General features: G+C 45.4%; 1 protein-coding gene across 2 annotated transcripts in view; it reads left to right on the forward strand.

Moving 5' to 3' along the window:
- LOC135377431 (octopamine receptor beta-2R-like) overlaps nucleotides 1-22,596 on the forward strand; it is a 398,704-nt gene that overhangs the window by 275,835 nt on the left and 100,273 nt on the right. For both annotated transcript variants that reach the window (XM_064609827.1, XM_064609831.1), the window contains one exon: nucleotides 9,739-9,765. Coding sequence is in view for 1 of the 2 variants with exons in the window: in XM_064609831.1 (XP_064465901.1) it covers nucleotides 9,739-9,764 (26 nt within the window). In the remaining variant the exon portion in view is untranslated. The remainder of the gene's footprint in view (nucleotides 1-9,738; nucleotides 9,766-22,596) is intronic.

Consider the following 22,596-nt stretch of genomic DNA (forward strand, 5'->3'; position numbering starts at 1 on the left):
AGTTTCAAGAGGAAATGTTTTCCAGAAACCAGCACATGAATCCTGGTCACACGTCGGTTCTTATCACGCATCTATTTATGAAAAGGGCGCTGGTTACCAGTTCAATCAGAACAGTAAACTCCAGCCGCACTTCCAAACATGGGGGTAAAATAAGGCCATAAGCAGTCGGCAACTCCAGGTGCCATTTGTTCCGTAATTACAGAACCGTAGGCGCCGTGCCGCAGATTTCCTCAAAGAATCAAATTACATGGAAACATCGCTGTGGCGGTTTCCAAGTTACTTCCGCTAATGCGTTTTGCAAACACTAACGGAGCGATGAAACATTATCCATAACCTTTGAGCTTTCAATACATGTACAACCGTTACGGTGACTTTGCGATATTTAAAGTGGCTGACATCTTACGCTTACCCGATGAAACGGGAAATCCACGTTCATGCTAATTATAAGTAAATGCTGGCGTAAGCGACGTATAGTTTAATATGAAAAGGAAATTCAGTAAGTATGGGATTTTATTAGTGACAGACGTTTCGCTGTAGGCAAGAAGGCGCGCCAACACCTGCAGAATGCTGAGAAACATGTAAAAAAAGCTGTGAATCAAGCTACAGAAGAAAAATAATCGGTGAAAATGATCACGATCTGTTCTTTTTCTTTCTTCTCTGTGTTTTCTCTTTTTTAACCAAACTGAACAAAACAAAACGGCAACTGCTTTTGTACTATGGACAACGATTACCGCATACTGCATCTCCTATCAAGAATTGAAAAACCACCAACCGCTTCTTAAATACGGGCCTGACATCTACAGTGTTTTGGAGTATAGCCGGCTCCTGTGTTTTGTAGGAGCCACCATCACCATATTTTTCTTATCTGATTCCAACTCAACTCCAACGTGCAAATTCTTTTTCCTCTTCTGCCACTCCACTCAGTCATTCGCAAGACACTCGAAGCACAGTGATCACAATACGAACGTAGGGAAAATGAAAGTAGCAAAGCGAGAAAACAATGCACAAATTTATTTTTAATGCAGTTCTCTCCGGTTTTTCATGAAATCGTCGTTTCTTTTCTCCAGTCTTCAATCGTGATGACACGCGTGCATACGACTCAAGTTCCAATCTTACATTGGGCGCGTTTCAGGAGGTCGGCAGACAATCCTGACGTAATTATAAATATTCGAAGCGTGCTATACTACGTGTGATAAATCAGGAAGAAGTAAGAAAACTGTATGGTGCGTCGTCCTGGAATTCCTCCCGAGGCGAAAACACGAAGATGGAAACAATATCCGGAGCATCGAAGAAGAAATGCGCTGATCCCTCGCTGGCACAGCGAATTATTTATCCTTCTTCTCTGCGACCGGACAAACGGGCAGGCGAAAATGCTACGCGGGAATTACAACAGGCTGAGAATCGTACGAAAAGCACGGCTGCGAACTAGAACGTCCTCGTATTCGTTGGGCTTGACGCGTTTTCTTGTATGGGTTAAATGCTTTTTTTTTTCCTTTGTCTAAAGAGTTCGAGTAACATTCCCCTGTCACACGGGCATTCTCAACTACCGTTCAGATTTATTTATTTATTTATTTTACCCCAAGGGCCCTTATGGGCATTACATGGGGGGTGGGAAAAACAGTTAGTTACAGTGCACAGACACAGGAAAAGAATTACAGTAGACATACAGTTACAATTGAGAAATCAATACAGTATATAAGATATAAATAAAATGCAGAACAATTACATGATGAAAGTGGAGATAAAAAAAGAAAGAGGAAAAAGAGGACATAATACAAAAGAGTTAGTACACCAATAAACAACGCGAACATACTTAATACATAATAAATAATACATAATAAATTTGCAAGTAATCTAACAGAGAAAAAAATTTAATCTGATCTAATCTGATCTAATCTAACAGATGAATGGCACTTGAGCCTCCCAACGTGCTCGTCAGTTGCAAGGTTCCCATCAACATTAGCGCTGGCTGCATTTTTTCCCAGTTAAAGTCAACTGCCGTTCAAACGTGGATGATTGTTGGCTGCTGTCGTGTAACACCACTCAACTCTCAGTTCGGATCATCGGCTCTCAAATGGGATTGATTTTCGACAGTTATCGGCTGAATGTGCGGCGTGAATGTGACTTGAACATAGCGTATTTATCACGTCTCTCAACTATAGCTTCAATGTCACGTTCAATATGAAACGACGAAAAGCATTCGCAAGATTGAAAATGGAGCCGTTGAGTTTGGTTTCCTGCAACACTCCGTCGCAAGGCTGGCAACTCATGTTTGAGAAGCGCGTATGGTTTTTCGTGCGACAATACCGTAAATTACACAACATTTCAGTGAGGTTCTAAAATACAGAGAGTAGGTAGGTTAAGTTTGCTTCACTGCTACACTCACTTGTGCTGCAGACTAAACACGCTTTACAGGCGCATAAGGTTACGTTTCGAAACCCAGTGTTGTACCCGTTACCGAAATATGGTATCGCGACACCGATACTCGTTACTTGAGTGAAAAGTCGTGCAGTACCGATACGGATGATTCCTTTTTGAAGGTAACGAAGTACCACAACCGCTACAAAAAAGAAAAGAAAAGTAACGCGGTACTTTATCCGATACTTCTGCTGGAAATATGAAACGTGCGACGTGGAAATCTCCTTTTTGTGAGCACTGCATTTGTATAATAGCGAATTGGGAGAAGACAGTTTGCAATTAAAAAAAAACTGAATATTTATAAAACAGCTCAGACACTTTGGTTGACTTTTAGCAGTAGCGGCCGCTCGTAGTTTTCATCTGCACTCTTAGAAATGAACTTCACCACATAGCACGCTCCTAGCCAACCATCATCCCGAATGACAACGTTCTCGCCCCTGATTTGCTGAAAACGGGAGGAGGAGCCTATTTTGTGGCCATTATGCACGGCACAAAATAGGCTCCTCCTCCCGTTTTCAACAAATCTAAGGCGAGAACGTTGTCATTCGGGGTGATGGTTGGCTAGGAGCATGCTATGTGGTGAAGTTCATTTTTAAGAGTGTGTCAGCGGTAGGCGGGCCAGTCACAGTGAAGGCGAATAAAAGTAAGACATATGGCCGGTGAAGAAATGGTGAGGGCACTACAAAAGTATCGGGATCGGTAACGATACTCAGGTCGCGTTACCATAAATTTATAACGGAAGTACTTTTCCGATACTGACTTTAAAAAGTATCACGATCCGCACTTCGATACCGAAAAAAAGTATCGATTACGGTAACGGCGTTACGTACAACACTGGCTACGATACATTACGCAAAATTTCTGTGACCGTTTTGGGATGGCGCGAAAAAGATATTAGTGTGTTACCCTCAAAGTTTTTTGTTTTTTTTTCTGCCGTATACTAACTTTCTTTCAAGGCAAGCTTCGTGCGTACATTTTTAGATAATACTACAGTGAAAGCGCACGATTTCCGTAGGGACGTTCGCAACGTCACTATTGAAAACATTACCTTTGAGTACAGGAGGAGTAGCAAGCCGGCACTTGCCTGGCTGACATCTCCTTTGTGTGAATAAACATATACCCCCCCCCCCCCTTTGAGTACACTTCACTACGGAGGCTAATTTCCTCATCAATCGAATCCATTTGGTTGCGCAATTCCTTTACGTAACACTGCTGTCTTTACGCTCTCCTTCAATAAGACATCGCACATATGACGTAATACATATGACGAACAAGCCATATGACGTCTAAGACGTCGATAATAAAGACCGTATTATAGACGTCACTGTAGGAATGTTGATAGTGACCACCCCTTCCTGGGGAGCGTGCGGATTGTGAAATACATAGACAACCCAAGAGAAACGCTGTGCTATGTATGCACGATATACAACTAGGGAACTGGCATGTTTCAGGAACGTGTCAGAAGCAGTCCCTGCTCAGTGAATATTAGCAACAGCGCAGACGCACGCCATGGCGTAGTACTGGGGCTAGAATGCGAGCACGGGCTAAGGAGAGAGAGAGAGAGAGAAAAAAAAAGAGAGAGAGAAAATATGGCATATCTGACAAAGAGCAAGCCTTGGTTATAGTGGTATGAGGAGACTCCACGGAGTAACAGAATGGTCTGGGTGGCACTCTCCTAATGAAATTACTTTCGGAGAAATATGTAGGTATGCACGAATTGGCATTCAAGTAATTGTGTAAGTGAAGGACATACGATATAATAATGGTAGTGTGTATTACACGAACGGTTTGTCTACCTAGGTTACCATATGGGGGTTTGTATACGCGCAAAATATGGCATATGGAGAAGAGAACGTTAGGCATTACGGTGAGACAACCCGTTTTCTTTTTTTTGGACGCTTTGGTTGATATTACCTGACAGAAGACATGAGTTACAGGGCTTAAATTTGACGCGTGGAACCATTCTGATGATTGCTGGCAATGGGAACATGTTGGACGAAACCTAAGAGTACAACACAATACAACACCAAGCATAATTTCCTTTGTTCTTCTTGTCTCAATACAGCAAGGACTGGAGTAGAGTGTATGCAGATGCATAGTAAACTTTCCCCCAGCACCTACTGAGACGTTGAAGACGTTATGAAGCTCCGAGTTCCGAGGTTCGAATTGAAATAAATTACATCGAAAATAGTTTCGTTAGAAAGCAAGTTGTCGTTCCAAAGAATATGCAATATTTGCTCATCGTATCGCGAGTGCTACAGAAAGGACGAAATGACATACAGATGTCATGAGTTCAGCGGAAGGAGAGCAGGAAGTAGGAACATTCATCCGGGACATTGACAGAAAAGAGAAGGAGACACTACAAACCCACATTTAGTGCCGGGACTCGACCCTGTAACAACGAAGGGACCGTTTCACTGGCCGCCATCGTCGATAGCGAAGATACCGATTGCTCGATTTCAACAACTCAATACCCTCCTCGTTAACAAACACGAGTTGACAATGAAAAAATGTCCCTAGTCTCGGGGTTTTTTACATTATGCAAACACGTGTTTCCGTTGTCTGTAACAACGAACGCGAGGAGAGGCGCACTCATAGATGTTGCATTATTACCGCAATGCACATGCTATAGTTTGCCGAAGCCGAAATTAGCGCCAGCATTAGCGAACAAGTCGTTCGAACAGAAGCAATCCCCGCAGGAGTGACGCAAGGACAACCCTTCACGTACGCGGCAAAATGCGCAGACATCAACCTTGTGCTTGAGTCAATAGCGAACAAGACGTTGGCACCGCACTCTTTTCTTCTCGGTGAATGAGAGGATGGTGGCCACGCATACTTAAACAGGCGTGGGCTTAGCCCTGCACTAATGCAATATGACATCCGGCGACGACACAAGCGAGGCGAAAGGAAGCAAGGAGAAAGGAACACGCTTGCCAAGTCAGTGCAGCCAGACGGAAGGAACAGTGACTGCCGTTTCCTGTCACGACGCAATTTCACCGTGGGCGGCCATTTACAAAGCTACGGTTTAAAATGACCGCAACGAAATTTTAATGTTTCCCCTGCTTGTTTCGTGCGGGAAAGGACTTGTAGCGCTACGCTCGGCGTGGGCATGTTGGGAAGATTTTACGCCGTGCTTGGTACGTTCGGGAAGCTTGTTGTGTGAAATATCCTGAAGGGTGAATTGCGAACAAAATGACGGTAAGTAGCGCGCCATCCGGGAACTAGTGGACCTGACGTTTTAGCCAAGGTGTGTAGTGTACACAATGAGATGGAGGGGGAACGGTCTGTCGTCGATCGTTTTCGGAGAATCTGCTAAATGGATACCTATAAAGTGCTAACGGTAAAGGAACACGCGTTTATATTGCGTTGACGCTCCTATGCGTACCCTGAATCTCAATATTGAGATGTAATATTTCGAATATAAACTGCACAGCAGAAAGAAGAAGAGGCATTGCTGACACATGGCCACGCATAAAGAGGAATGCAGAACTAGCAGAACTATGGCAGGACTGCCTCAGAAACTCACAGCTTCACAATTGTACGATCGGAATTGTGTAGCTTGTCTGCCCCTATAATTTTAGCCTTATTAGTCTTACGAACGTATCCCTCCCCACTGCTTACAATGACGATACAAAGATTCGATAGATAAAAAAAAAAAACGAAATAAGAACACACACACGAAACTTTCCTCAATGTTTTCAAGGATGCGTTCGGCGATGACATCAATGCGCATGACAACAAAAGTGTTCGATAAGGATACAATGTATAGAGTTCGTCATCACAGCCCATTTCATCGTAGCCATGTCCACATTTAATATCGACATCTACTCGCTCATATTTGAAGCACGAAGCGTTACGTAAATGCAGCGGTCCACACTGCATTCGCAGATTGAAAGAGACACCGACGGACTGGACCGATACCATTCTCGTATTGCCTTGCCTTTGTCATGCTGAGATGCCATCGAGATACCACTGGGGACATGAGACAGACAATGATATTCCTGAGCACTCCAAAGACGTCGTGACTATCGAGAGAACTTATGGCTTTCTGCCGGCCTTTCGATGTGATGCCATATACATATCAGGATGCAAGGAAGGGGACTATAGTATAAGCCCATCTAATCGGTTAGCTGTCCAGAATTCGCCTCAGCACTGGATTGGAAGAATGTCTCTTGTTCCTCAATCTTGCTTCCGATCAAGACATTATCCTAATCTGCGTAGAGAAGCGTTACCGACGCGAGAATAACAATAACTACCGGTTTTATGTCGCGAAACTGGAGATCCAAGGCCTCGGGAAAAAATTAATTGAAAGAAAAAAGGGAAGGAAAGACTCTTCTTACCGTTTGTTTCTCTTGGCGTCAAAAGAGAAAAAAGAAACACTAGCGAAAACTTCCAATCCCAAAAAATAAAATAGAAATATGGAGTTCTGGCAAAATATAATGCATAAACGACGCCAAAGTATCAAGAAAACACATGCCTTTTTGAGTGAGACCCAAGATAAGCAATTACGCTTTTTATTTATCAGGTGAACGCTGATACCGTTACTCCTAGTCACTGAAGGCTGAAGAGTTTCTATCCAATTTCTTTTTCTTTTTTCTTAATTCTTACTGAAAAGAAAATATGAGAAAGCCCTTATTCTATTTCAGCAGGTGAAAAATCAAAATTACTGGGAATCCTGCCTCTCTACGTAACGACTTTATGCGTTTGCTAGTTCTAGCCAAGCGTTGCGCTAATGGTAATATTGACCTAAACATGTTATATTTCGTATTTGCGTAGGAAACAAATAAAACATATATTTATAATTGATGTTACACCACGATTTGTTACCTAATGTTCGTTTATAAATCTACGCTATACAAGAGTTAAAATTTCGTGTGTTTTTTTCTTCAAAAGAAAACATGACGGAGAAATCTTTTTCTTTTCTTTTTTTTTCTTTTTGTGCTGTTCACCATTTCTGGAAATTTGACATCTGGGTATACGCGAGACAAATGTGATCATGAGTGACACCACAGAGCGCCAGTGGGTTAATGCTGCCTTCCCTGGGGAAGCTGAAATCACACCACACGGCGCGCGCTTCGCGTCTAACGACAATGCGTCTAAGCATACAGGGTGTCCCAGAAAACGTGTCATTGAATTATAATAAAAAAACTACGCCACCTAGAATCATGCGGTCAAGAGCATTTGTTCTTATTAGGTTTTTGCCACCTCCTAATGTGAATGTCATGTACTCCAAGTTTAATTACGTAAATATTTGCGAACTCAACTCTGAAATTTGCCAAGTAAAGGTCACTTTTTTACCCCATCAATATGAAGAGCGTGCCGAATTCACTCAAATTCGTGATAATTGATTACAGTGATTGATGACATGATAATTCATGACAGTGATATTCACGAGCTATCCCATCGGAAAAAATAGCCGAATACCATGCTTTTCGGAGCACCTGACCATAGCGCGCGATGACTTTTTGAGCGCAATCGCTCTCATTGCGACGAAAGGAGGTTCCGAAGCCAGCCCACAGAGTGATAGTAGATAAGGTAACAGTTCCTAAAATTGGGAGAGGGAAAGCATTATCCCATCGAGAGTCGGACGTGACAAGCCGTGCCTGTTTTATCTCTTTCTGCGATGTCGGGGAGGGCTGGGTTTCGAACCTCCTTTCGTCGGACTGACAAAGATTGCGCGGAAAAATTCATCGTGCGCTATTCTGTGCGACCTCCGTAGAGCATGATGTTCGGCTATTTTTTTCTGATGGGATAGCTCCTGAATATTCCTGTCAATTATCATTAATTTGACTAAATTAGACACGCTCTTCACATTGGTGGGGTAAAAAAGTGACCTTTACTAGGCAAATTTCCGACTTAAGCTCGCAAAAATTTACATAATTAAACTTACGTTACACGACATTCACATGAGGAGGTGGCAAAAACCCAGTAAGAACAAATGCCATTGACCGCATGACTCTAGGTGGTGTAGTTCTTTTATTATAATTCAATGACACGTTTTCTGGGACACCCTGTATACTGCCGTGTCACCAAATGGCTGGCGTCCTCAGCTGGGTTCGAAACCGCCATCTTCGGGATCAGTGGCGCCACCAATTAATTCGTGGATACCGCAGTCGAAATTGCAGTAATGAACACAAGGTCCAGAAATGTACGGCGAATGTACAAGTTAACACCTCTCGTCAAGGCTTATGATAACATCCTTCGTTGATGTTGATGATGACGTTGACGAAATAATAGGGAGAGATTGAACATTCTTCGACTGCTTCTGGCACTGGATGTCCTTTATTATAAAGACTGTTGCAAATGCGTCGAGAAATACTCAGTTGCTTCATCCGTAACGTTCCAACGTGGTGGATCGATATCAAATGAGACGAAAAAAAAAAAAAAAAGCAGAAGAAGAACACGATAAACTTCGCGGTGCAATCGGGAAGACGCTTAAATTCTACTATAAGCATGACATTCTCTCACCATGGAGTCTCCTCCCAGCACGAAATGGTGCGGAAATTTCGGATCAAAGCGGCGAAAGGACGATTAAGCGCTCGCCGAAATATCCGTGGGTGATGTACTCGCATTAGCGCCAAAGCAACAGAGTGAATTACGCTGGGTTCTTATCCGCATAATTCAGTTGTTGCTGCCATTAGCGAAAACTTCACTTTGTAGTTCTGGCTGAACCGGTAAACGAATGGTTATAGAGTGCCACTTGAAGACAAACAAACTGAGGGAGGCTGGCTCTCAGTAATATCTAATTTGGCATGCTTATGCTGGCATGATTACTGTAACATGGTGCACGCGGAGGGGTAACGATCTACAAAATTGCACCCGTGTATAGGCATGCCGTGCTCAGCAATAACTCATTGCGGGTAAAGTTCAAAGTGGTTGAGCGTCGCCATGCAGAGTTATGATGCGATATCGCGAACCCAGTAGTCAAAACCATCAAAATGGCGGTGTTGGGAAGAGCAGTTGAGACGCGTCCTCCAGGCAGGAGCGTCAACACTGAGGCGGCTGCCATTGAGAACAGCTCACTGCGATCCCAGCCGGTTCACTGTAGTGCGTCCTTCAGATGTTGATATCCATGATCTTCATGCTACACTTTTCACTGCCTTCTCTAGGAACCTTTCTCATGTTACGTATAGAACTACCTCAAACTATATTTTGTGATGACGCATTCCGCTTCAATGTATGCTGCACGCTGTGCTGATACCGTTCGTTTACCACTGTTTACTGCTCATGCTATATGCTGTTGGTTGCATGTGGTTGTAGCGCTTCCTCGAAGCAACGTAACGTTGAAGATTAAAGCGCTCTCCTTTTATCTCTTTTCAGGTGAAGTATGTGACCGAAAATTATAGGGTGAGTGGCTCTTTCGGTTTCTACATCCTTTCCCCATGCTATTTCAACGTGGTGGCTGCACATTTCAGGAAAGAGATCATCAAAGTTTATGACAGTGTGCAGAGGTTCAACTAGAAATTTGAAATTCGCAAAACTACCAAGAACGGAACGTCGCTGTAAATAGCCCTCTGGTTCAGCTGCGGTGCCGAAACCGCTATATGCAGGGAGGTTCCGCTCTTACATTCTTGAATAGTTCGCCGGTGTTATTTTCACCAGTAATGCCATGAATTAACGATACAGATATTTCGTTAACACTTTTTTTTTCGTAAGTCACTCGCACTTTTTTTTCGCAAGGCATTCAAATCTTAGATACACAACATATTCAATGTAATCACCATTCTGGATATCTCAAGCAGAATTACGTCTTGCATGTAGCATGTGATCCGTCTTCAGATGTTGCTGAAAGTCATTGATAGTTACTGTTGAAACTACCTACATGGTATGTAAAACTGAATCTCGACTTTAGCTTCACGTGTGCACTAAGCGGCAAAAGGTCGCTCTTCTTATTTATTTATTTCGTAATTACTAATTAATTATTGTGTAATCACTTCCTGAACTCATACGAACAAACACTAGACTTCTGACTGCATATGTGCATCGGTGTGCGTATTGCTACGGTACGTATTGTGGCTACATGATCAGCACACAGAATACGTAGTCAATGGTTCGGATACATCGAAGTGAACAACAGTGTCCGTCCGCTAGTCCGAAACGTCGATCGTTAGGGTCACTACAAAGAAACCACGTTATTCCACGTCATCAATGACGTCACTTCCAGCGCCGGATTCACGTTTTCTCTCCTTGCACGGAATATAATTATTTCTCAACACACGCAATTAAAATTTCGACACATTAGCGGTACAGGAAACGCCTTTCTTAAAACTGAGTGGCAGACCTATCTGAGATGTTAGACCCATCTAACATTTACCTCCAGAGTTTCAAACGTACACTGCCCGTGGAAACATCGAAGTAGCTCCATTCTGCTGCCTTTTCGTACACTAAGCTCTTTTTCGTGCGCCGTGCTGTGACGACTGAAGGGGTGTCTCCTCATCAAACAGACAGAAATTCTTGCGTCTGGTCTTTCTGTCTGTCAGTGAGCACACTATGACATCCCCACAGCAAGAGCACAGCGTTCGAGCTCAATGAAAAAAAGAAAAAATGGGGGCGCCCACACATCGATTGCAGCAAAAAGGGGGACGCAAGCCTATCTCGTGCGCTAAAACAAAAGCGCCACATCGAGCTCAGACAAAGCGCCGGGAAAATAACGAGAAACGCACGCGCTCTCGTGAAAGTGGGAGACAAATTTGCAGTCGCGTTAGAAAGACGGGCGGGAAAATCTGAATCCTAGCGGAGGGTTTTGAGCGGATGGAAAGCGCTGGAAACCCCCTCCTGGGAACTGTGCGTGGACCGGCGCATCAAAAATGCAGCAGCCGAAAAGAGCACTTCCCAAGGCGCTCTCACCTCTTCATCCCGATCACGTCGACAAAACGCTGCCCATTAGCTGTAGCGACTGGACGTCATTGGAGGAGGCTTTTAATAATGCTCTGGACCTTGAAACCCTAGCTCGTAAGATAAATTGCGTGTCTGGAGGGGAATGAGGGATAAGTCGACGATACGAAGAAGACGAAAAACTTTTTCGTGGTAGAGAGTGTTCTATGTACGTAGGTGTGCTATACCCTCTGCGGAATAGGCGTAACGGACACGTACGTGCATTTGTCTTTAAATATAAATAGGTTTCGACATTTCGATATATGCAGAGTTCATTACATCATGCACACATTGTATACCGTACGTCCGACTGTTCAGGAAAACAGAATTATTCCTCTATGCGTGTCGTACTTGGCGAAATATAAACCCTGGAACACAATTTCGCGTCAAAGAACGAGAGCCATTCCCATTCGCAAGAGTATAAGCACGTCACCTCTCCCGTCTAGGCCCACATTGGCGGAGACGCCTGCAGTGATGTCGGAGCCCCATTTTCTACACTTCGTCTATCACCCTGTTTACAGTAACACTTCAAGTGCAGGTTCACATCGATGCAAATGATTGTCATTGCGCTTGTTTAGCGTAATTTGGAACGAAGTGTCACCACCACTTTAAGCTGGAATGCCAACCAATGACTTTTACTCTAACCACTGGCAGAAGTTGTTAACAGCGAATCCATGAGTACGTTATAGAACCCGAAATTATTGTTCCATAGAATGTTGAATGTTCTCTGCAAGAGAGGGAGTACCACCGGCTGCGCTGTCTGAGGTTCTCCCCAGGGGTTTCCGAAGACTTTCCGGACGAATGTCGGCACAGTTCCCCCTCAAGTCGGCCCAAGAGGCATACTAACCTCTCTGTCCCCCACTCCTTCCTGCTGTCCTCTCTCCATCTGTCCACATCTGCACGCCGCTCATAGCCAAAGTTGCTTCGCGGTGTTAACACTGAATAACCAAACAGCGGGAAAGGGAAATGACTGATCATGTGAAATCCAGCACAGAACGTCAGCACATTTCGCAAGAGAGTCCCCAAGCCAGGCTCCAACGCATTATCCTTCCTAGCAGAATCTAATCCATCCTGATCCGTATACTGATTATCGTCGATCTCTCGCCGATGAAACTTAAGGCCTCGGCTTGGCAGTTGGGTTCAGTATAAAGCCCTGTATAGCTTCCACCGCCCTTGAGCTTTGTATGGACCGATCAGCCTGTCTCGACCATTTGATGAGGATGGCTGTGTTAATTTAGCGGATGAAATTACGATGGAGTTTGCAATAAAACAAACAGTTCGGTACAAAATTACTGGATGAAACTGAAAAAACATCTGCAGTACCTTTTCTGTCACGGATATAATGCGATCCACATATGCGGGAGTGTTTGAAATGAAAACCGCAAAATGATTTCTACTAATCCTATATTGCATGCGGGTGAAATTACGCATGCCTGGTTTTCAACGCAATCACCTCGGATGTTAAAGCACTTTGCGCTAACGGTGAACTGTGTGGTGGAGGTCGAACTGCTTGCCGTGGTCGGCCACGCTCAGGGGGGCAGCGTCGCGACTATCGTAAAGGGGCTATGGTGCGTCCTGGGTCGACTTCACAGGGAACTGTGCCAACATTTGTCTTAAAGCGTCTGGGGAAAAGCCAGGGACAACACCCAGTCAGCATAGCGTGAACTACAGCGCGAGTGCTACTCTGCAAAAATCGCACGTGTGCGACCACTTTCTTGACTTCACCGTCGTCTTGAAAATTTTTCCCACCACCGACAACAGATAGATTAATGATGATGAATGGGGAAATTCGCCACATGAGGTGTGGGCGTGTGGCCCACTACCCCAAGGTACAATGGACAGCATGGGATGTGTCCTGATATGATGGGATGACAAACGACACCAAATAGGGGTCGATAGTCAGTGGAGTCAGTGAGACAACATCAACAGAACGCTAGGCAAAAACACAACACACAAAAACAAACAAACACAGCACACAGGTACGCAGGCACATCATAGGGTAGAGGGGAGACCGGTGTCCCGGAGAAAAATCTGGAAGTACACAAGAGCTTGGCGATGGTCGATCTGGTTAGAGCAGGGGCCGAGGATGGCTGCCAATGTGAATCGTGCGGCCGCGATCGATTGCGGGCGACACTGCAGAGCTGCTCTTTGGAAGGTGTAAAGATGGCAGTCGAGAACAACAACAACAACAACAACAAATAGATAATGACTATGGCCTGGGGTGATTCACCGCTGGAGAGCAGTAGACTACTCCATTACACGCGAAACATGAGATGTGAGATATGAAAATGAAGTTATGTGCAAGTACAACACTTGAACTCTCCTCCACTGGCTGCGCAGCGCTACGTCACACAAAAGGAAGGTGAAGAAAGAAACACATGAAAGAAGCGCCAATGGTCATTGAGATGCAGGGGAGGACCCTGCAGCGTCTGGAGCAAACCGGTAGACAACAGGAACTCCAAGAGCATGAGAAGACATAGACGGTGTTGCACATGACTCTGAGATGGGCCAAGAATTGCAGCCAGGTTGAACGTCTGTCGGCTAGCACCACTCAGCTGAACACAGAGTTGCCGCCTCTCAGTTTCGTAGAGCTTACATTCTATCAGGACGTGCCGAATGTTCACTACGACGCCACATTTGGAGCATAGGCAGTCGAGAAGCACATGCTTGGTATCCGCCAAAACAGCACAGCGAGAGCAGAGCATCGACTCGGAGCAGCCGATCAGATGCTTGAAATGGGTGGTGAGCGCAACCCCGAGATGAAGCCTATGCACCAGCGATGCAAAATGGCGAGGCGCACGAAAGGGCATGGTGAAGCAAAGCTCAAGGTCCACTTCACGCATCAGAACTCTTGACGGAACGTCACGGGACCATTGCGCATGTGCGAGAGGCCTCACCACATCATAGAGGAAGGTTCGCCTGTCGCCTTTGGGGAGGGTAATCCGCACGCTTGATCGGGAATGGTACGCAGTTGCTGCAGCCCCGTCAGCCACTTCATTGCTGCGGATGCCGCAGTGTGCAGGAACCCACTGGAAGTAGACAGAGTGCCCGCTCATCTCAAGACGGCTTAGTTCCTCCAGTATTTCCACAAGCACTGGCACCAGTGATCCACGAATACCCATGTTCGCTATATACTGAAAAGTTGCCTTGGAGTCACAGTATATCACCCAGCTGCTGATATCGGAGGATGGAATGTGCTTCAGGGAGAACAAAATGGCATGCAACTCTGCAGACGTGGATGAGGTGCGGTGCGAGAGACGGTATGCGTGGCGCGATGACACAGTAGCAATTGTAAAGGCAGCAGTGGAGCAGTGTAAGTTGGTCGACCCATCCGTGAATAGTGCGGTGTGCGATGGGCATGCCCAAGATTCGCGGACAAAAGCTTAAAGCGTGCTTCGTCTGCACTACACCCATAGACGCAATGCATAAGAAACGTATTTCATTTTGACGGAGAACGCCGACACTTTTCACTGGTTCACCACTGGATCCTGTGAGATCTATATACAAGGAATTATGCCGAAAAGGAATTATCCGTATATCTATAAAGGCTTTTGTTCCCCCGGCGTTTGAAATCCAACACATTGTACTGAATGGGACATAAGTAGAATTCGCGCTCCATCGTGATTTCACAATCTTATACATCAAAATATATCCGCTTTAGGTAATTTTCCGCTGCAGTTTCACCATTAGGGGGACCATGTTTGGAACCTAAAGTGAATGTCTTGGTTTTGTAACGAGCCAATTTTGTTCCCGAGGGCATCAAAGTGGGATTAAACTGTGAGACATCACACTTAAAGAGGGTTTAGCCTATCGACACTTCCGCATGTAGGACATCCGACTGTACACTCTTAAAAATGAACTTCACCGCATAGCACGCTCCTAGCCAACCATAATCTCGAATGATATCGTTATCTGCCCTAATTTGTTGAAAACGGGAGGCATACGCCTTTTCTGTGACAATTATGAACAGCATAAGTGTCACAGAAAGGCGTACGCCTCCCGTTTTCAACAAATCACGGCAGATAACGATATCATTCGAGATTATGGTTGGCTAGGAGCGTGCTATGCGGTGAAGTTCATTTTTAAGAGTGTACATTTGAGCACGTGTAAATGGGAGGAGGAATGAAACTCGAAAGGGAGGGGAATTATCAGAGTTCAGCGCGCATTCTCCTCTGATAATCAGCACCGCAAGACGGGTTTGATAAAAACATCTACAAAATAAAGGTGTGCTTTCACGGCCAAAGAGGCTGAAGAACATTTCTGGTGACTTCTGCTTTAACAACAGAAAAGACAAGGCTGCAGATACTGCGTTCCCCCGAGGTTCGCGTTTTGGGAAATCGAACGCTCTCTTCTTCTTGGTATTAGTTTCTTAAACTCTTTCTGACTTTGTACTTATGGCGTTAAAAAGATGTACAAAAATTCTTATGGCTGTAGTGTACCGCTATTGCATTGTGATCTGCCCGCCGATGATTTCCTTTTCTTCTTCTTTACCTTATCTGTGACCGTCACGTTTTTGCATGTATATAATGTATGCTTATTTTATGTTCCACACATTCTCATAATTTTTCCTCGTAGCACCACGGGGAAGCTTGGTTGCCACCAGTGTGAAATTCTATGCGTACCTTAAAGGAGCTCGGAAAGCACTTTAATCACTACCATTTTTTTTTTCACCAAGCGGTTCGTATGCTTATTAAAAGGCACCATGCGAAGTAATTCTATCAACAGGTGCACAAATATAGCAGAATTCGATTTTGAAAATCGCGACCGTGCGCAACGGTGGCAATGCCCGGAACGAGCCGTCGGCCGCTTGCGTCATTTTGACGTAGAAAAAGTCGAGCCGCTGATTGGTTTCGAGGGACGCCGTCTGCTATTTTTCACTCGGAACCCCGCCGCAACGGTGGAAGAGGGTTTTTTTTTTTTTGCTTTTTCTTTGATTTATTAGATACAGTAAACGAAGACTGGTCCACAGACACTGTTCAAGGTTAGGCCGTGAGATTGTGGAGGCCATCCTTCCTGAACTCCCCGAGCAAAGTCAACCAAAAATCGGTCAACCTCTCCCCGCTCGAACTTGTTTTCCCTAAAGCGACCTTCCCGAGTAGGTGGATTGTGAAACTAAACTTCAGGTGCCAGTTGAACGCTGTTCTCTCCATATCTGTGTTTTGTATGCTGTTCGTTATCGTGGTGACTGTTTGTTGTTGTGTTGTTGGCGGCAATAAGTATCGTGCAGCACTAAGCGCTGCTTCAGTTCACGTCTCAAAATGATCGCTGCATCGCTATGATCACTAATAACGTTCCCTATGTCACTATATATCAATATTCGCTTCATCACTAATTCGCTATGATCACTAGTGCCCGTCACTTCGACTAGCAACTTTGTTAGCCATTCAGTTAATTCCTTATTCAGCTGGATGAGTGTTTTTGCCGATACGTTGTCAGATACAACCCAGTGAAATCTATCGCAATATGCCGTCGTCGGCATGTCGTGGCATCAGCAGATATGCAGCGAGAAATGTTGTTCTGCCTCCGCCTTTTGAGCTTCGAAACCAACGGGCGACGGCTGCGTTCCGCGACGAGGCGTAGATAATGGTGCACAGCTTCTCTGGGACGTAAGACCTCTACTGGCAGCCCTCGGGCCTCTGCCATGCGTTTCAGCGGCGCGGGGTACACCGAGGAGGATCCTCAAGCTTCTGGCCAACATACACCGAAGTCTCTGTTCAGATGTTCTGGAGATGCCGTGTAAGACCGGTAGGCTGTAGAGAATGGTTCCCCGAACCCATGCCCCATGAATGGATAGGAGCGATTCCTGATCAATCCCCCATGCAGCGCCAGCGAAGTGGGAAATGACATTGGTCCAGCGTTCTACTTTCGCTTCCAGGTACCTGATATAGGCGCTCCACGAGAGATTGGAATGCAAGATAACACCAAGGAATTTATGGCACTTCACTTGGCTGAGTGTATTACTGTCTAGCGAAAGGGGGAAGGCGCTCATGCGTTTCCGCGTGAATGGGAGCACAAGTGCATTCTCAGCCGAGATGTCCATGCCGGCCTTCGTGAAGTAATGCCGAACCGCCTCCAACGAGTTTTGAATGCGGAGTTGAATCACCGGTCTTGATTTACCGGTGGTCCAAACGCACACGTAGTCTGCATATACAGAGAGCTGAACTTTCCGATGAACGCAACGGCGCTTGAGATGCGCCATAACCAAATTGAAGAGGATGAGACTTAATACACTTCCTTGAGGAACGCCTTAGGTCAAAACTGTTTTTTGTGTGTCACCGTCCCGACTGCGGACAAAAAATTGTTCTCTTGGACAAGAACTCAATCACCCAGACAAAAAGTCTGCGAGATACTCCAGCCCGGAGGCGGGTGTGCAAAACATAAGTACGACTGACTGTATCATGGGCACGTTTGACATCAAGAAAAACAGCCTCGATAATCCTCTTGCGGCTCTTGGTGGCTTCAACAGCAGTCACAAGGTCCATAAGGGAGTCAACTGAGCTACGGTGCCGACGGAAGCCCGCCATCTCATCAGGAAAAACGTGATTCCTTTCGAGCCACCATTCGAGCCTGTGTAAGACCATCCGCTCCATCACCCTACCAACACAACTGGTAAGGTAAACCGGACGGAAAGAGGACAGGTGCGACGGATGCTTGCCAGGCTTCAGCAATGGACCACCAAAGCTTCCTTCCAGCTGGCGGGTACCTGGCCACATCTCCATGAGCTGTTGTATATAAACAGCAAGGTTCGAAGGCCTCCAGCGCCAAGATTTCGAAGAGCTGAATAAGCGATCCTGTCTCCATCAGGGGACGATTTGGGTCGGGACAAACAAAGGGCTGTTTTAAGCTCTGACAGTGAAAAATCTGCATCCAGCTGTGCTTCGACGGGAGCGATATAGGCTCAAGATCCTCGCGAAGTTCGAACATGTAGGCATGAAACCTTGCGTTTCCCGCAGCTTCCGCCGCCGCCACCACCACAGTTCCGCAGAAGTCCAGACCTACTTCTACCTCAGACTTGTTGGGGGTCACAGCAAATGACACCAATGGATTGGTGCGTGGAGGGCCATCGCGCAGGCTACGCGCAACTTGTCAAATTCTGGCGGGTCTGCTGAAGGCCGAAAACGTCTCACAAAACCGGCGCCAACGCTGTCGATCAAGGGCTCTCAACTTGTGCTGCACAGCCCTAAGTGAACGACGCGCTGCGACAATATCGGAAAGTAAATCCGTGCGTCGAGCTCTTTGCTCAGCTCTTCTACGGCAAGCACGTAACCGTTCCACCAGGGGACTAGAGCCCGTATGTCTTGCTGCAATGGGAAGGGGAAGGTGGGGCAAGACGAGACAAAAATTTGCAACTGAGTATGGAATTTTTATTTTTCGTGTTAAAAAAAAAACTAGCCATAGGCACATTCTCAGAGATCTAGAACTTCTTATCTGTAAATCAGAACGGACGTAGCCGGTTCTAAAATAAACAGAGAACAAGAAGTTCAAAAATGCAGATTGTCTCATCTTGCCCCAACCCTCGGGGGGGGGGGGGGGGGGGATATGTTTAATGCAAAGTAAGAAGGGAAAGGTTAGCCACGGTGTGGGCTTGCTATTCCCTAATGCTTTCAAGCAAACAGAATAAAACAGCTAGGGTACAGAAAATTAGACAATCAGACAGACAGAAGATGAGACAATCTGCATTTTTGAGCAAGACGAGACATCACGTGGGGCAAGATGAGACACGCCGTGGTAATGAACTATACAAATTAGTTTTTGCAATCCAAGCACCTACACAGCCCCCTTGAGCCCCCCGCCCACATGATGTGCTATAAAACCACACAGAACTCGGTGCTATTTCGCTCCACCGTCCCTTGCAACCAAGGCACCGCCAGTCTGATGTGTCGCTGGCCGCTCGCTTTTGAGTAACCGATTTTTTTCTCTCTCTCTTCAACGCAAACACCAATCCAGACAATTCTCTCGTGCAATAAAGCGGACATGCAGAGCCACCTACGAGTAAAGTTTCAAGCGCATGGAGCAACACGTCTCTGAGACAGGCGGCGTCGGGCAAAAAACGTCTCATCTTGCCCCATGTCTCATCTTGCCCCGCCTTATCCTACGTGTTTCGAGGACTCGCGAAGAGAAATTGTCAACACCTCCGGGAAGTGCTCCGCGGTCATCTCCCGTTGTGATGACGTCTCACATCGCTCCCGGAACACCTTACAGTTAACCAGACGAACGGACCTATTCCCACGTTGCATGGTGCATCCACGGATCGCTATGTATATCGGCAGGTGATCACTTGCTCTCCCATCACAATCCGTAGTGAAGCCAAAATCTCCATTTTATTTTTACTTAAAACCAATCAACCAACCAACCAACAATCCGTAGACCGTGACGCCTTCCTGAAGACATCTTTCGACCAGATAGAGACATCGAGGACATCCGTGGTGAAGCCCCTACGCATAAATGTGGAGGAGCCTTCGTTCAGCAAGCACACATCGAGTTCTTCAAGGACGTCGCTCCATATTCTCCCTTTGGCGTCCGTTTTCCGACTCCCCCACACTGGTGGTGTGGGGGGATATATTTATTAAGAAAAAAAAAAGACAGGAAATGTTAGCCAGGGTTATCAACTCCCACAGGGGGTGATGTGCATTGATATCACATACGAGAATGAATGGAGAAGGCAACTTTTCATTCAGTGCTTTCATTTTTTTCTTTTAAAAATCAATCAATCAATCATTCAGTGCTTTCACACATCGAGCGTCATGGGATAGCTAGTCGCACCAGCGCGACCTACGTTTCCATGTCTTTTTTCTTTCTGTTTCTATTCTATTCTATTCCAGCAGATGCTTCACCTCACGTTTCGCGAGCGCTGACGAGGGTAGAACGTAGAGGCTAACCACAGTGAGCAAGACGTCACGGAAGCGTACTACACACGTGTCGTACTCTACAGCAACACCTGGCTGCCGTGACTGCACACCAAAAGTCAAGTTACTTCGTACGCACAAAATTGTCCTGGACGAGGCCGCACCTCCTGGTCGCACAATGTGGTACCCACTAAGTCGAAAGTCATCTTTGACATAGGCTTCGCTGACGGGCAGTATGGGGGGTCTGACACTTCAATAAAAACAATTTCAGGTCAGGAAGCTTGCTGCGTAAGCTAAGTGCGTTCCCTTGGAGGAGAGTTGCGTTTTTATAGCAGCGGTCCATGGACAGACGCGAGGAAATGCTCCGTCACAAGAAGCTGCTTAACGGCTGGGAGCTCTGAAGAACTCGGGAAAGTTTGCAGGACGGCTTCGGGTGCCACCATTGTACTCTTTTGAGAGCTCCGAAAATGTGAAAAAGTGAGCATGAATAGGTTGTCATAGAATTGCATAACTATCTAGAATATAATAGAATATAAATCGCAGAGGCACACAAGTCCATTCGTGGGGCTCAAGGCGGCAAGAACCACCAGTAGGCTCTGAACATATGTGGCAATGACATATTCAAAAACAATTCGTGATGCAGAATTAGCCCAAATCATTCAATTAGCCTAAAATTGTAATTAGGCAATTAATTAGAACTTCCAAGACTTCCTCGTGTGTTGCCGACGACGACAATACCAAATCTCCCAGCCATTTTGTCCGTGCGTCACGTCTGCAAAAAAAAAAAAAGAAAAAAGAAAAAAAAAAGAAATCTGTTTCCCGTTTCATGAGACACCCGGTGCATACGCATAAACGAAAGAAAAGAAATTCTCAAGAGTAGAAAATACTCAGCAGTCCAAGAAACTTATGCTCGCGCTATATTTACAAATGCCCTCCGATTGCGGAAAGCCGACGCAGACCCTATAGTGGCGACGTGTACCGAAATACCTTCAAAACTGTTTGCCTATCTCTGCTGTATGTGTTACCCTTTTCTCTGTGCAGTGCTTCTGACGTGTTACGCTCAGCGTGTGAGAAACCGCTCTCTCGAAACAGTCTACGCACACACGTCTGCATTCGACAGAAAAGTGGCCGGTGACAAAGTACGGCAACCCAGTCGAGCTGTAGATGCCTAGGCGGTCACAAAGGAATCGATACGCTTGCCTATGTGATGACAAAAGGTGGCCCACGGTTAATGGGCTCGCAGGGTCGATCGCAATGCGGCTGCAGTACGGCCGCGAGGAAGCTGAACGTCATGAAATTGATTGCGCCGAATACTGGATTTACTTGCTTGAGGTTGACGTTTCAACTGACTGACTTTCCGAAGATCAGACTTGTACGTAACGGGTAACGGGTAATTGCGTTACTAGTAATCAATTACTTTTTTGAGTAATTTGTAACGTAATCGATTACTTTTGGGGTCCAGTAATTTTTTGAGTAATTCAATTAAAATTTTCGGTAATCAATTACCAAGTAATCGATTACTTGGAAACTAAAGAATCCACATTGTTCGGGACGACACACGCACACATATATGTGATGATTCACCGCCGCGAGAAGACAAAACCAACTGCCCTCTGCAAGTTCGGTGCAAGGCAGCTGTCTTAAATCTAGGACTTTTCCCGCAACAATTACTTACCCGAGGACCCCGAGGTCAATTGCCAAGTGTTCCGCACGTGTAGTGTATTTTTGAGTCCACTGTCCTCTCCCCATTCATGTGTACTATCTATCAGTGTGGCTGCGGACGTTCTGACAAGAAAACGCGGAAAATTAACGGACGAAAACTTCGAGAAGCAGCTGCTACTATATTGAACACTGCTCTTATGAAATAAATTCTGCTTCAATGCAGACTTCGTTTTTGCTTCGTTTCGCTTCGTTTTTGCTCAGTTTTCTTTTTTTGTTGTTGTTGATATCTTTTTTCTATATCTTTTTTTATATCGTTTTCTAGGATATCGAAAGTAATTGGCAAAGTAACGCGTTACTTTTCAAGGCGTTACTTCATTACTTTTTCCGGCAAGTAATTTGTAACGGTAAAAAATTACTTTTTCGTACAAGGTAACGGTAACGGTAATCAATTACTTTTTTTTAGTAACGTGTACAAGTCTGCCGAAGATACATGTACATATTCGTGAGCTATTATTTCTTGAGTTTTGACACTCGCGTTACTGCTCATTATGTCGTTATACATCTGCATCTTGTCGCTGCTTTGTGTATCCGTTTTGAACGTGCACTCTAAGAAAATAATAAGACAAAATGGAATGTATACTGTGACTTTTACTCCCTTTCTTCTCTTTTCTGCTCGTCTTTAGTCCCCGTCTTACTCTTCCGGGACTCTCTTTACCCTGCCAAGATAACCGTTACACACCAAAGAGCGTAAATGATACTCTTATAGGGAGCGTAACTTTTATTCTCCCGGATGCAC

This window comes from Ornithodoros turicata, chromosome 1 (genome assembly GCF_037126465.1).
Source record: "Ornithodoros turicata isolate Travis chromosome 1, ASM3712646v1, whole genome shotgun sequence".
Taxonomy (NCBI): Eukaryota; Metazoa; Arthropoda; class Arachnida; order Ixodida; family Argasidae; genus Ornithodoros; species Ornithodoros turicata.